General features: G+C 44.2%; 1 protein-coding gene across 18 annotated transcripts in view; it reads left to right on the top strand.

The window, feature by feature from the left end:
- Positions 1-1,151: 1,151 nt before the first annotated feature.
- Positions 1,152-14,908, top strand: part of LOC125884723 (protein unc-80 homolog) — a 48,726-nt gene continuing 34,969 nt past the window's right edge. For all 18 annotated transcript variants that reach the window (XM_049569852.1, XM_049569853.1, XM_049569850.1 and 15 more), the window contains exons 1-15: positions 1,152-1,448; positions 1,882-1,930; positions 2,280-2,436; positions 3,251-3,591; positions 4,058-4,181; positions 4,289-4,353; positions 4,643-4,785; positions 8,623-8,896; positions 9,027-9,161; positions 9,427-9,643; positions 10,120-10,260; positions 12,073-12,341; positions 12,641-12,982; positions 13,090-13,221; positions 13,570-13,717. In XM_049569852.1, the coding sequence (XP_049425809.1) occupies positions 1,357-1,448; positions 1,882-1,930; positions 2,280-2,436; positions 3,251-3,591; positions 4,058-4,181; positions 4,289-4,353; positions 4,643-4,785; positions 8,623-8,896; positions 9,027-9,161; positions 9,427-9,643; positions 10,120-10,260; positions 12,073-12,341; positions 12,641-12,982; positions 13,090-13,221; positions 13,570-13,717 (2,629 nt within the window). In that variant the 5' untranslated portion in view covers positions 1,152-1,356. The remainder of the gene's footprint in view (positions 1,449-1,881; positions 1,931-2,279; positions 2,437-3,250; positions 3,592-4,057; positions 4,182-4,288; positions 4,354-4,642; positions 4,786-8,622; positions 8,897-9,026; positions 9,162-9,426; positions 9,644-10,119; positions 10,261-12,072; positions 12,342-12,640; positions 12,983-13,089; positions 13,222-13,569; positions 13,718-14,908) is intronic.

Here is a 14,908-nt window from a genome sequence, read left to right as displayed (position 1 = left end):
AAATGGCGCTTGTGACATTATTTAGCGACAATTTTGAGGCAACGCTACGTATGACGTTTCATGTTAGCCTACTTGTAGTTTACTTGAGCAACTCCTTTGCACTTCCTTTGCATATTAAGATTTTACAAATATTTAAACTTATAGAATATGATGTAGTACCATGCATAAGTCTGCCCTATACCTATATGGGAATATATATTTCAGTGCAGCTGTAATTTTATTTTGTAATGCAATATTTTAATGTGGTATTGCTACTTTTACTCCATTTGCTCAAGTATTGCACAATTTTGACGGACTTTACTTAAGTATTTCCATTGTCTGCTGCTTTATACTTCCACTCCACTTCATTTCAGATGGAAATATTGTTGTTTATACTCCACTACATTTATGTAGCAGCTTTAGTTCCTGGTTACTTTTCGGAGTTCAGATTGATAATACAAAATAAGACTTGATTTATGCTTGGGTATGGGAATTATATAAAATATATAACAAAAAGTAGGTAAAATTAACCCCACTTTAACCAGCTGCAACATTAAAATGATGTCAAATGAAAGCAGAAATTATGATCCACTTATTTAAATTACTAGTATTACTATTACTATTGCTATATTTAAAAGGGCCATTCTGCATAATGAGTACTGTTACTTTTGGCACTTTAAGTAGGCCTATATTTTGATGCTTATACTTGTGTGCTTTTGCTCGATTTGCATTTTGAATGTGGGACTTTTACTTGTATGTCTACACTGCTATTGCTAACTTAAGTAAAAGTCTGAATACTTCCCTCACCACTGTACTTCAGTAAAGGATCTGAAACTTATGGAAGTGTCACAGTCTGGTATGGCCCACTACCTTGTCCACCAGGGTTAATACACAACCTGTTGATATTCAGCTGGAGGATTATGCCTCCTGTGAATGCACCATCCGGGTGCGATTCAACGTGTGTTTACAGCCGTTTGTGTTTAAGTCACACGTTGTAGTCATTTCCTTTAATGGTGTATAAAGCAGAGAGTTGTCAGCGGAAACATCTGGCCCAGCTGCACACTGCGGCTTTAAGCTCCGCCGCCGATAATAAATTAGCACGCCGATCAACTGTCGCTGTCCGGTGAGGGAGGTGCTGAAATCAGAGCGCTCTCCTTCTCCCCCCACCCACCCCCCAGCTCTCTCCATCTCTCCCTCTCCCTCTCTCCGTATCTCTGTTGCCGCCGACCGACCGACACTTGCAGCCATTTTACGCAGGACGAACCCAATCATGTCGTGAGGGAAGCTCGCTGGTCACCTGGGCAGAGCCAGCAGCAGCCGCCGCGCGTCCCGGTGGTCGCACGCAGGCAGGCGGGCAGGCAGGCAGGTCCGGCCAAAATGGTGAAGAGGAAAAGCCTGGACGACAACGAGCCGGAGTGCGGGAAAGGAATACCATTCCCCATCCAGACCTTCCTATGGAGGCAAACCAGGTTAGTGTGGGAATTGATAACAGGTGTTTGCCATTGCCGAAAATAAGGGGGGATCAAGGATTTGACAGCAGCCGCTGCCTGGCACATGAAAAGCCACCCGCATATCTGTCCTAATAAGCGTCAGAATAGATGTGTTGCCTGGTTATAATTCAACCCGTGAATGGATGCCCGTGCAACTGAGTGTGTCAGTCCTCTGGTTTCATTGAGTGATTTAAATGGAGGGAGACGGGCTGCCTGTTTTTGCAACTGTGAATGGAGACGGATGCAGATTGCATGATGTCACACCTGTAAAGCAAATATAGAAATTGGCAGCTGCAGTGAACTGTTTGTACAGAATGTCATGTACATGTAATGTGGCGTTGGAGATTTAATGGTGTAGCCGACATTTATGTTTTTCAAATCTTATATAAGCATTTTTGTGTTTTCTTTTCAGTGCATTTCTCCGTCCAAAGTTGGGGAAACAGTATGAAGCATCTTGTGTGGTAAGTTCTTTCATAATGCCATGTGCGGGGTGAGGGGGAAATAATCGCTGCCCTCCCAGTAATCTGTTTTACCTTAATGCACCTGCAAATCAAGTGGGCTCTTGATTTTACATTTAGCAAATTAGTTTTTCCCCTTGCTTCCTCCGATTACCCAGGAGCCAGACCTTTGGAAACTCATATCCATAATGACGCTTCTCCAGATCCCTTTAGATCTAAACAGAGCTGCCACTGTCTCTCCCACAGGCTTTGCCTAGCTTGGGGCCATGTGGGACATTTAGACAGTCAAAGAAGGGGGCTTTAGTTCTTGGCTGATGTCTCTTTTCTCCTTTTCCTCTGGCTGCCTCCCCAGTCCTTTGAGCGGGTGCTGGTGGAGAATAAGCTCCACGGGCTGTCACCGGCCCTGTCGGAGGCCATCCAGAGCATCTCCCGCTGGGAGCTTGTCCAGGCAGCCTTGCCTCATGTACTCCACTGCACCTCCATCCTGCTGTCTAACAGGAACCGGCTGGGTGAGGGCACACAACACACATATTACCACTGCTTCAGGCATCGAGTTGACAGCCGTATCCAGGTTATCCTCATTCAACAAAACACAAAACTGATGTTCTTTGAGTCACAGGGCAGTTACAGAACACCCTGACTTTACAGGTCTGGATCATCAGAAACAAAGAATAAAATGATGAACATGTTTATTCAAATGAAATTATTGACTTTTCTGGACCACGCCAGAACCTCAAGCCAATAAAAGAATTAAGATACACTGATTATTTAAAGCACCCAAATGTTAAGACAAGAGTGTTATTAATGAGGAAAAAAAGCACCTTGGTTTAGTATATTAACAATAGGGCTACAACTTGTGATTATTTTAATATTGATGAATTTGCACATTAATATTTTGATTGAAGACAGAATAACATTTGGTTGATAAAATGTCAAGAAATAATGAAAAGCGAGCCAGCCTGTTTCCAAAAGCTGAAGCTGATGTCTTCATATTGCTTGTGTTTCAAGACTATCAGACCCAAGCCAAAAGATATTTAATGTAAAAGCACAGAAGATAAAATAAGCAGCAAATACATTTAAAAAGACTGAACGAGGTAATGTTTGGCATTTTTGCTTGAAAATCACTCATGCTATTACAACATCAGCGTATTGCTGATGTTGCTTTGAAATTATTCAATTGGATTTGATGTTTTCTTTATGTCGAAAGAAGTCAAAAGAATACAATATACACTAAAACCCACCCACACAATCTCGAGCTTTATGTCATTTATCACCTCACTAAGCAGCACTCAATATCAACCCCTGACTTTTGACCTCTAACAGGCCACCAGGACAAGCTGGGTGTGGCCGAGACCAAGCTGCTCCACACACTGCACTGGATGCTGCTGGACGCTGCCCAGGAGTGCAACCACGAGCCCAGCCTGGGCCACGGCTGGTCTGGGGGCAGCAGCAGCAGCGCCTTCCTCCAGCCGGTGGGGAACCAAGGCTCATCCCCAGGCGCTCCTGGCTCATGCTCCGGCTCTGCCCTAGGGGGGTCGGGGCCCCAGCACAGCGGCTCCCTGCTGGAGGAGGATGAGCATACTCGTACCAAGCTGTTCCACAAGAGTATGGCCACAGTGGAGCTGTTTGTGTTCCTGTTCGCTCCGCTTATTCATCGGATAAAGGTCTGTACTCTCAGAAGAGAAAAACACTGCAGGCTCAAAACAATCCACTGTTACTGTGCAGTTTTCTATGATACTAAGAGTGACTTTATTACGGAAATTGTATTTATTTTTAATCTTTTAAAGTTTTTTACCATCAGTTTCATTCAGCCTCATTTGAGACTGGCCCATATCGAACCCTCCAACACACACACACACACACACACACACACACACACTCGGGGTCACCCTATGCCTATTGATCTGTGTGTATAAACAGACACAATGGTCAAGTTACAATACTCTTGGGATGGCAATGTGTTTCCCAACTGAGGACTGAATCACTGTAATTTTTAAGCAGCATGTCTACAGGCCATTAAGCAATCTTAGAATTTCCTAAACTTAGTGTTTAAGTATTAGACCTCAAAATTGTATTTTGAAATGATCCGACAACATGATAAATAAATTCTTAATATGTCACTTTTTTAAGGAGTCAGACCTGACCTTCAGATTGGCCAGTGGTCTTGTAATATGGCAGCCAATGTGGGAGCACCGCCAGCCAGACATCCCTGCTTTCACTGCGCTCATCAAACCTGTCAGAAACATTGTGACAGGTGGGGAAAAAAACCCTTACTCACAGCCTTATAAATCCCTTTTAGAAATAATTTATTTTTGTTGGTTCATAATTAAGACGTGTAATCTGCCATGCCTGTCTCAACAGCAAAGAGGAACTCCCCAGTCAACAACCAGTGCAGCCCCTGTGGATCTGGCAACCCTGGTCCCATGGTGAGTGAGCGTTTAAAGCCCAGATCTTATCTGATTTTGCGTCTCATGTTGATTGAATGTGTTCAAGCAAGAAGCTTCTTCCCCTCCCCCCCTTCAACATCTCCCAGAGGCTCACTGCTAATATTCATTAGCACCAGTCATCCAGGAGCATTAGCGTGGTTAGCTGGGGTCATGGCAGAAACCCTGCTCCAACCTCAGAGCCTTTAATTATCAGGAAGTGTCTGTCTGTCCCTCTGCTTGTTTGTCCACTCATCTACAGTATCTGTCCATCTCTCCCTCCCACTCACAGGGCTTCCAGGTGGTTTGCGAAGCCGCCCAATCCGATTCCTCCTCCCCCACGGCTGGAGAGCGGAGCTGTCGTCGTGGTAACTCGGTTGAGAAAGGTGGCCCCTCCCAACAACCCCCATCGGTGAAAGGCCCTTCCAAGAAAAAGTAAGCACCGATAATTGATTTAACCTCCAGAAGCTGTGAGATAGGTAGCATGTGGTCATGTGTGCACATCATTGATTTTTGATTCTGGGGCCTCATTGGAGCCTCACGCCTGTTCGGGCTTGCTGTAAAGTAGCAGGAGGTAGAGCAGTCATAGAGAGTGTAAATGCTACACTCCACATGGCAAGTGTGAACATGATAGATGACGCTTTTCATCTGCTATTCTCATGTTTTGAGGCTTGAGCTCACATATATGGTACATTTTCTCTTTTGGTCATAGCAGCAAGGGAAGTTGTGTTATTGAATATTACTAATATTATTATTATTTATCATAGTTAGGTTTATTCATGTAGCCCAAAATTGCAAATTTGTCTCAGAGGGCCTCAAAATCTTTGCAGAATAGGACACCATCTATCTAGACCCTTTATTCAGATAGATAAATACGTACATGGGATAAATCTCAGCATGAGCAACAGGAGGGAGCAATGGGAGCATATCTATTTTTCCCAGCAGAAATGTGCGCTATTAATGTACACAGATATGAAACATATGGGCGTTGTCTCATGCAACATGAACAGGCCTTGTTCTTCATCATTTTAAGTGAGTTAAATCATGCAGTGAAACCATACATTAATCATTAGTGTCGATTCATAATGATCAAAATATGATTTCCCTGCAAATGCTGCTTTCACCAAAGCCTTGATAAATGAGATACTTGTCCGTGATGCACCCGAGACGCCAGTTGTGTGTTGAAGCAGTGCAGCGACCCGCGCTGACACAGAGCTGGTGCCATCGTCTTGTTGATGGCTAAACATTTAGCCCTGCGGCGGCGTCTGTCGCACACACTGCACAACACAGCTCGCTCCACTAGCTTGCGAGAGCTAGTGTATATGAATAGCTCCTCCTTCCCCTGTGTAATGTGTTGCTCTAAGCAGTACTGTCTCCTCAGTCAGCAGCACACGCTCACTCACACATACACAGCCCCGTCTTGCTTGAGCATTAGCAGACCCAGCTGACGTTTGTCCACATACATAACCAAGGTAATTATGCTGAAGTAATGTGCTACATGTCTGATGCTGGCAGTGTCCCTGGCCTGGCATGACATGGCCTGGCTTCATTTGGTCTGCCCACGGCAAGTCTGGCATTGTTTGATCTTTTCTGCCAGACTAAGGCCCAATCTGTGCTCGCTTTTGCACAGACGAGGCAGGTTTGACCAGCAGACAGTAACTCACTATATTGAGAGTGTGATTTTGTTCACAAAAGTTTTGGTTGTGCAAAATCATGCAAAAAAGGAATTCCATAAATACACTAAACAAAAATATAAATGCAATACTTTTGTTTATCACAAGTTTAAATAAAAGATTTAGTATTATGCCCACAAAAGGTTTATTTTTCACAAATTTTGTTCACAAATTTTTTTTAAATCCATGTTGGTATGGACTTTGCCAACATAATCCATAATCCATCCACCTGACAGGTGTGGCATATCAAGATGCTGATCAGTTTTGAGGGAGTGTGCTATTGGCATGCTGGCTGAAGGAATGCACACCAATGCTGCTACAAATGAATTGAATGTTCCTTTCACTTCCATATGATGTCTCCAACATCATGTCAAGAATTTGGCAGTACATCCAATCAGTCTAGTGAGCCAGCCCAGGACTTCCTCATCTGGCTTCTTCACCTGCAAGATGGTTTAATGGTAGTGAAATAAATGTTCAGTTCAGTGCTCTGGTGGTGTTGTGTTTATATTTTTGTCCAGTGTAAAATGATGTGGCTACATCCAATATTGTGATCCATGATTGCTGTTTTGAGTTCCAAAGAAATTCACCGGAAAACACCAAATATGCACTGCAGAAAGTCCCCAGATAAACACTTCAAAACATTTGCATTCTGCACATCCTATGTGGGTGTTTTCTGTTTTGAACTTCATCACGGCTGGTCTATCATCATCATCCTGAATCACCCAACCAGTGGGCTGAGAGGGAGAGTAATGTGGGAGAAGGCAGTAGCAAGGTTGATAAGCCATCCATGGCTCATCTCAACTCGTTCTGACAAACAAACAAGTCACTCCACTGCTTCTCGTGATCACTCTGACAGCCAGCAACTGACTGCAAATCAAAATAAGCTCTCCCCCCCCAAGCTAGTTATATCCTCATACACTCAAACACCAAAGCAGTCACAGTTTGAGCAGTCACATGGCAATATAGGAAGGACGAGATTTATCCCTATTGTTTCGCAGCACACACTCAACAAGGGCAGATTAATTACTTTCTCTAAGTGTTGGTGGTGGGAATGTTAAGCTGCTGTGTGTGAAACGCTGGTTTGCACAAGAGCAAGGTTAGGGAGGAAAGTGAGTTGAATACAAATGAGATGCACAGCAAAAGGGAATTTTGACATTTGAGAGGATTTGAGTGTAAGAAGGAATTACTTTCATGCTTTCAAGTTGTTGGATTCCTGCTGTATGGATCCCCACAGGGGTGGGGCTTTACTGTTGGCCTGCACCAACAGATTTCAATCCAAAGATCTAATCAAGACAGAACCCAAATTTTTTATTTTCGCCATTAGCTCAGACATCCTGTCAAAGTTCATATTTGTGTCTCCTCCTCATCCTCTCGAACACGTACCTCTGCGTCGCTCAGCCAAGATAAAATCATTTCCGCCATCAGGTCCTGTGATTAATGCAGCTTACTCATCCGCCGCCGCATCGCACTCCACTCAGAGCACTGCTGATGCTGAGGCAGTTTCCATGGCAACCGCTGACTGCTGCATCTCTCCTACCGCATGGAGTCGGGGGCTGGGCCCACTGCCTCTCCGAGGGCCTGGGGTGGCTGTCGTCACTCGGTCTCCGTGGCAACCTGACACAACAGCAGCAGGCAGAGGGACTATGTGTGTGTGTCGGCTAGACAGTGAAACATGATACAGCCTCTCTCCGCTGTCCGCTCTCAAAGTGATTCATGTAGATATCGACCATCTCTTCCTGCTCCACTTATTACAGCGGCCAAGATTAAATGCCTTCCCCTGTCTCTCTCTCTCCTTCTCTCATGGTATCAATATGTTTCTCCACAGTGAGTGGTGCTCTATACGCTCTGCAGCTCGCCAACCACTGACCTTCATTCCAGCTTATTTATAGTGGACTCACGTAGGCTTAGACTCCCTCTCTTCCCACTGCTCTCTCAATGATGCTACAGGGGGGATCTGCCCTTGTTTACCATCCTCCTTTGATGCATTATTAATGAAGCAGTGTGACAGGAGTTGATGACAGACTAATATAACAGGAAAGGCCATGACATAGTGTTACTGATGTAGAGGTAGTTAATTGCATGACAGTACTGAAAAGGTTAAAAATGCACCTAGTGGTATGTGTAACTATTTAGGTGTTACTTTGAGTTATGCTGTAACTTATCTCTGTTGTGCAACTGCTTACTATTAGTAATAATTTAAATTATAACTAGGCTTTTCAGTACATGTTTCTAGTGTAAGTTTGCTTATATTTTGTTAATTCTGCATTCTAAAGTAGAAAAGGACTTCCTAATATGACCTCTATGGACAGACAAAATTTTTTCTGAGTCAAAAGTATTGATACTTTGATACGTTTTTGACACCACGTGTTTAAAACAATACAATCTCTTTTAATTATACATTCGATAGTATCGAGAGGACCGAAGCTATGTACAAGCAGATAGACATCTAAAATCATACTTTTGCCAATGTTGTTTGTCTTATACTTCTTGTCTTATATACGTCTTATTGTAACAACATTACAGTGGAGAAGGGGTTGCGGTTTTTGATACAAAATGGTTAAACCAGTAAAAACAACCACGTCTCTCTCCTCTTCATCAGGACATCAGCCCCTGCCGGCCTGCCAACCTCCCTGTCCCAGCGAGCGCGTTACGCCACGTACTTTGACGTCGCAGTGCTGCGCTGCCTGCTGCAGCCACACTGGACTGAAGAGGGCGTGCACTGGGCCCTGATGTACTACCTGCAGCGCCTGAGGCAGATCCTGGAGGAGAGACCTGAACGCACCCCAGAGCCCTTGGTGACGCCTCTGCCACGCCCCCGCAGCAGCTCCATGGTGGCTGCCACGCCTTCGCTAGTCAACACACACAAGACTCAGGTATTAATTAGGAGTTGTTATATTTTTGTGGTGTAAATTACAACTTTTAAAGGTTAAAGGATGCATTCGTGTAGCCCTTCAGACGCTCCACCGATCATTGCTCATGTGTATCCTCTGCTATATTTTGCAGGATATGAGTCTGAAATGCAATGAAGAGGGAAAATCTCTCAGCACAGAGACATTTACGAAGGTTTCTCTGACCAACCTCCGTCGACAGGCAGTCCCTGACCTCGCCTCTGACCTGGGCATGAACATCTTCAAGAAGGTCAGAGCCAGAAACCCAGATGGGCCACTGTCCATGCTAGCATGCTAATTTTATTTTTAGCATATTAAAAACAATATGTGTTGGATCAGGACAAGAACGGCAGTGTTAGCAATGTCACAAGTAAGACACCTGCCTAATGTTTTGCTTTTCTGATTTCACTGTGTGACTTACTTTATGCAGTAGGCAAAAAAGACACATTTGCATTAGAAAACTATACAGTATGCATTGTGGTTCTTACTGGGAGGCCCTTCCTGCTCTGCTTCAGTTTAAGAACCGGCGTGAGGACCGTGAGAGAAAGGGCTCCATCCCCTTCCATCACACTGGAAAGAAACGTCAGCGGCGTATGGGGGTTCCTTTCCTGCTCCATGAGGATCACCTGGATGTCTCGCCCACCCGCAGCACCTTCTCCTTCGGAAGCTTCTCTGGCCTGGGTGATGATCGGCGGGGTCTCGACCGTGGGGGCTGGCAAGCCACCATCATGGGTAGAGTGCTGCTTATAGTGAGAATAAATTGCATGTCACCAGTTTGCAGTCTTGCTTCCTCTCCCCTAAGCCTCCTTTCAGTGAGTCAGAGGATTCTGTCTGGATCTAGATGTCAGCTAGTGAATTAGGTCAGTTCATTAACATTGGTATTTCTTATTAGCTCTCACTGAGAAGTGTAATTAAAATTCGCTCAAGGCACAAAGACACTTTTTTTTTTATTATTATCCAGACTTAGTGACTTTTTAAAGCCTGCTTTTCATGAACCCCCTGCCCCCTCTCACCACACGACTATATATCCACTTAGTTTAGCTGCTGCTTCAAATTAGCTCCATTCCCAGGATGACATTTTCTAAAAATGTCAAATAGATGCAAGAAAAATGCATGAAAGGGGACGTCTACAGCGATCGACTGGAATTTCTATGTGTGTGTGTTTAATTCAGCCTGATATATCTATCTGTATCTTCATCACTTTACAGGCAAATTCACACGGAGGGGCAGTACAGACACTGCCGCAGATGCCGATAGCCTGAGTGCCAAACATTCTCACTCCCACCACTCTCTGCTCAGAGACATGCCCGACCACTCCAACAGCCACAGTGATAACACTGTCAAAGAGGGTAAGGAAAAGCCAGAGCTATGATTAACTGAACTGATTTTAAGAGCATGACTAACTGAGAGCAAGTTGTGACCAAGCAAAGGAGCACTTCACCCAAAATTGATCATTTATATACCAATTATTCACCATGCATTGCATTGAATTCATGAAGAAAACACTGTTTTTGGTTCATGCCTCTGCAGTGAACAAAGAATCCAAAAACTGAGAAAATTTGTATGGGTGAAATATTCCTTTAACTTAACAAGTCCAAAAATTAGCTTAAGCCACATTTACAGATACTCAGAGATGGGGGACTCGAGTCACATGGCTTGACTTGAGTCAGACTCGAGTCACAAATATGATGACTTGAGACTTGCTTGACTAACCTTGATAAAAGACTCGACTTTGACTTTGTATTCAGGACTTGAGACTTGACTTTGACTTGAGACAGATGACTCAAAAGGACTTGGCTTTAATTCAGTATTAAAGGCACGCTAAGCACCGTTGGGCGTCACTTCTGTTTATGTTCAACAATGTTACCAAACACAACTAGCTCACCCCTCTCCCCCTCGTCCTCTGTGACTCTGTCATTAACAAGCGATCGCTGCTAGTTACCCTGGATTTACACACCTGTTCAAGGGATAGTGCACCCAACATGAAAATTCACCCATTATCTACTCACCCTCATGCCGATGGAGGATCAGGTGAAGTTTTAGAGTCCTCACAGCACTTGTGGAGATCCAAGGGGAGAGGAGGTAGCAACAGAGCTCCACCTAATGGAGGCTTATGGCGCCCCAGATTCGAACGTCCAAAAACACATAATTGAAACCACAAAATATCTCCATGCTGATCCGTAGTGATTTAAGTGTCCTGAAACCCTGACATAAAAAGTTGTTTGGAAAAACGTCATTTGAACTCTGTTTTAGCCTCATTGTAGCCTGTAGCTCTAACTGACTCTCTGGGCACCTCATTCACGTGTGCGTGCTTGCGCGAGACCGTGAGACATGGACACCACATTCATGTGTGTGTGCTTGCTTTCGCTGGTCTCACGCTGACTTGACTTGCTTGACTTATAGCAGGGACTTGACTTGCTTGATTCTCACCACAACTATCTTGGGACTTGCTTGAGACTTGAAGGTAAAGTCTTGAGACTTGCTTGTGACTTGCACATGTGTGACTTTCCCCCATGTCTGCAGATACTGCAGTGCTTATATCTGTCAACTTTTTGAATATCCAACAAACCAATAGAAAATTGAGAATAATATTCACAGTTTGGTAGTCGTTTTTAAGTAAACCATAGAAAACAGAGAATAACCATGTTTTTTCCCAGCTCTTTCAGGGTCTGGCAGAGTGTAAGAGTGACATTAAACAAGAGAAACAAACTGCAATGTGCAGTAAGATGAAAACGGTAATCATATTCTTATCCATCAGCTACAACAAACGCCAGATGCTGCTGGCTCCACTGAGACCTGCACAGCAGAAATAGGACAGATTATATAACAGTAATATTCCTGTGACAATGCTAATTTACATACAAATAACGGTGCTGGCTTTAGGCTCAGCTCCACACTGTATAACATGCATGCTATTTGGTTAACTGAGAACAGCAGATAATTAGAGAGAAGCATTGATTCTGACTTGATAGGCTCTATAGGGTTAATTTTGTGAAGAAAAGGATGCGGCAGAGTCGAAATCAACACAATAGAGCATTCAGCATAACAAAACTGTTTTTTCACCTAAGGTCGTGGTTGCCTACTGTGATAACAATGCATGACAACATTTAGCCAGCTGCACCATACACCATCCTCTCACTGCCTCCCTTTGCCACCCACAGTTCGATCTCAGATTTCCACCATTACTATGGCGGCGTTTAACACCACAGTGGCTTCCTTCAACGTTGGCTACGCTGATTTCTTCACCGAGCACATGAAGAAACTCTGCAACCCTGTCACTGTCCCCGAGATCCCTGTGGAGCCCCTGGCCTGTGCCAACCTGCCACGCAGCTTCACCGACTCCTGCATTAACTACTCCTGTCTGGAGGAGGGGGAGAACATCGAAGGGACCAATAATTTTGTGCTGAAGAATGGCATGCTTGACCTCACAGTGAGTGTCGGGGTCATTCAATGAAACCTACAGGAAATGATCCCTGTGGGCAAATACATATAATGGAAGATATTGGCCTTCTGCTGCTCTTCTCACATACGATGACACCAGTAGGAATACAAACTGAATTTAATGCTTTATTTTCTCACATTTGGTCCTTTAAGTTGCAAACAAGTCAAATGCTGCTTTGTTTTGCAGACAAATACAATGTAATATTAATAATGATTATTGTGAGTTTAATAAATGTAGCTTTTGCACCATTGGTTGCACAAAACAAGCTATTTCTTTGTGTATTCCAGGCTGTCTTGCGGGCTCTTTATGCTGTCCTCAGCCACGACATCAGCTCCAGGATCTGCGACGTGGCCCTCAACATCATCGACTGCCTGCTACAGCTGGGCGTGGTGCCCGGCATGGGCAAGAAACTGTCCAAGCCCGACAACAAGGAGAACCAGGAGGCGCGAGCCAAAGACACGACCGGTCAGGGCCTCGGTGGAGGCGCCCAGGGAGGCGGGGCGGTCCCTGGGGCAGGAGCAGGTGGAGGGGGAGATGGAGGCGGAGGTGGAGGAGGAGGGGGGAGTGGTGGAGGGAGTGGGCAAGGGAGCAAGGATGATGTGAAGAATAACAAGGATAATGATAAAAAGGTGAGTTTGCACTGTATTTTCGGAAGTGGGTTGTAGTGGTAGCGCAGATATCTCAATATATCTGTGTGTTCATGGCTATGGTTGCTTCTCCCTTGTCATGAAAACAGGAAGAGGGGTCTGGCTTCAGCACCCACCGCCTGGCTCTGACCATGCTGATAAAGATAGTAAAGTCGCTGGGCTGTGCCTACGGTTGTGGAGAGGGACACCGGGGGCTGTCTGGAGATCGCCTCAGGATGCAGGTCAGACTTCTCTACCTTAGCTGACCCTCCTCTGTGCATGTGTGCAGTTTGTAATGCCTGACATGTTTTCATGAAACCTGAAAGAATGCTGCAAGGGCAGAGTTTCTAACTGTAATGAGAAGCAGCTGCAGTTCTATTTCAATGCTGATCAATAGTTTTTTATTATTAGATTAAGTTGTATTGGAGAAACACAATTTCTCTCAACAGCTGATATCTTTCACGAGAATCAATGAAAAGAGATGAAAATAGCACATCCTGCAAACAAGGCCACTTTCTTTCTCCCCGACTTATTTTTGAAACTCTGTGACTTTCTGTCTAATGTGCCCTGTTCCAATTCTTTCCTCACAGGCCCAGAACTGCCTGACCAGCCTGTATAAGCTGGACAAGGTGCAGTTTCGACAAACGATGCGGGAGTATGTCAACAAAGACTCTCTCAATAACATTGTGGACTTCCTGCATGCACTGCTGGGCTTCTGCATGGAGCCCATAACTGACAGTAAGTATGGAGGTATGTGTGAGTGGGGCAAGATGCAAATCATGACACACATAAAAATCATGCATATGCAAATGCACAAATTAGGGTGCATCAGGGTTTGACCAACATTAGTTCTGAATGCTTAGGTTAGGGTTGATGCTGCAAAAAGGGCTGCAATTAATAATTATTTTTAATTATTAAGGGATTCATTGTTTGGTCTGCAAAATGAAAATGAGTCTACAGCCACACTACACTCTTAGAAATAAGGGTTCCTAAAGAGGTTCTACCCAGAGCCATTTGCTTTTGAAGAAGTCCTTTTGGTAAAAAAGAGTTCTTCAAGGATTGTTGAAAGCATGGGTGGCTAAAGATCCTCACCCCCAAATATTTAAATGTTTACCCATGTCTCAAATTAAATTTTTAATGTCGGGGAACTGGAAGAATTTCCTTAATCAGTTTATTTTATGTACTTGTGTTCTGCCATCATGACCATAATAACATTCCGTACAATACCACATGGTCTGTCAAAAAATGTTTTTTTTTAATGGGATGGGTACCTGTTGCTTGACATTTTGTATTTGATTTTAATTTGGAACCAGGTTTTGGTAGTAGGGATTTCACGAAATCTCCACCCCCAGATGAGAATGGGTGTGAAGTCGTCTGGGGAGAGATCCCTAGACTGCATTGTAGGTGGGTGATAAGTGGTGTCGTAGGCCACCACCTCTGTTTAACAATGGTTAAACAGCTTCTTGGATGAGAGGCAAAACGTCTTCGAGAAATGCAAGATACAGCACTTATGATTACCATGACCTGGATGACTGAGAATCTTCACTGACACCATGACACTCATGGTGTCATTGTTCCCCAGGCTAACCTGTTACACTAAAACCATGATTAGTGGTAGAGAGATCTATGGGTTATGTAGTCAGTTCCTATTTTTAAAGTCTCCTTGGGTAGGTTCTGGATGAAACCCCTGGAATATAAAAGAGTTAGCTCCCCAGAGAGGATTTTGGGTGGGACCATTACACTGTAGAGGGGTTCTCTGTAGAGCCTCTTAAACTGGTTTCTGGGTGGATTTTTTTTTTTTTACAGATGGTTTAATAGGTGTATCCCTCTATTGTGGGTTCCAGGTAAAACCCTCAAAAAGAGTTTCAGATGAAGCCTTTATAATAGGTTCTACCCTCAACCAAAAAAGGTTCTCCTACCGGAACAAGC

This window comes from Epinephelus fuscoguttatus, linkage group LG24, assembly GCF_011397635.1.
Source record: "Epinephelus fuscoguttatus linkage group LG24, E.fuscoguttatus.final_Chr_v1".
In the NCBI taxonomy this organism is placed as follows: Eukaryota; Metazoa; Chordata; class Actinopteri; order Perciformes; family Serranidae; genus Epinephelus; species Epinephelus fuscoguttatus.
This window is presented reverse-complemented; position numbering and strand designations above follow the sequence as displayed.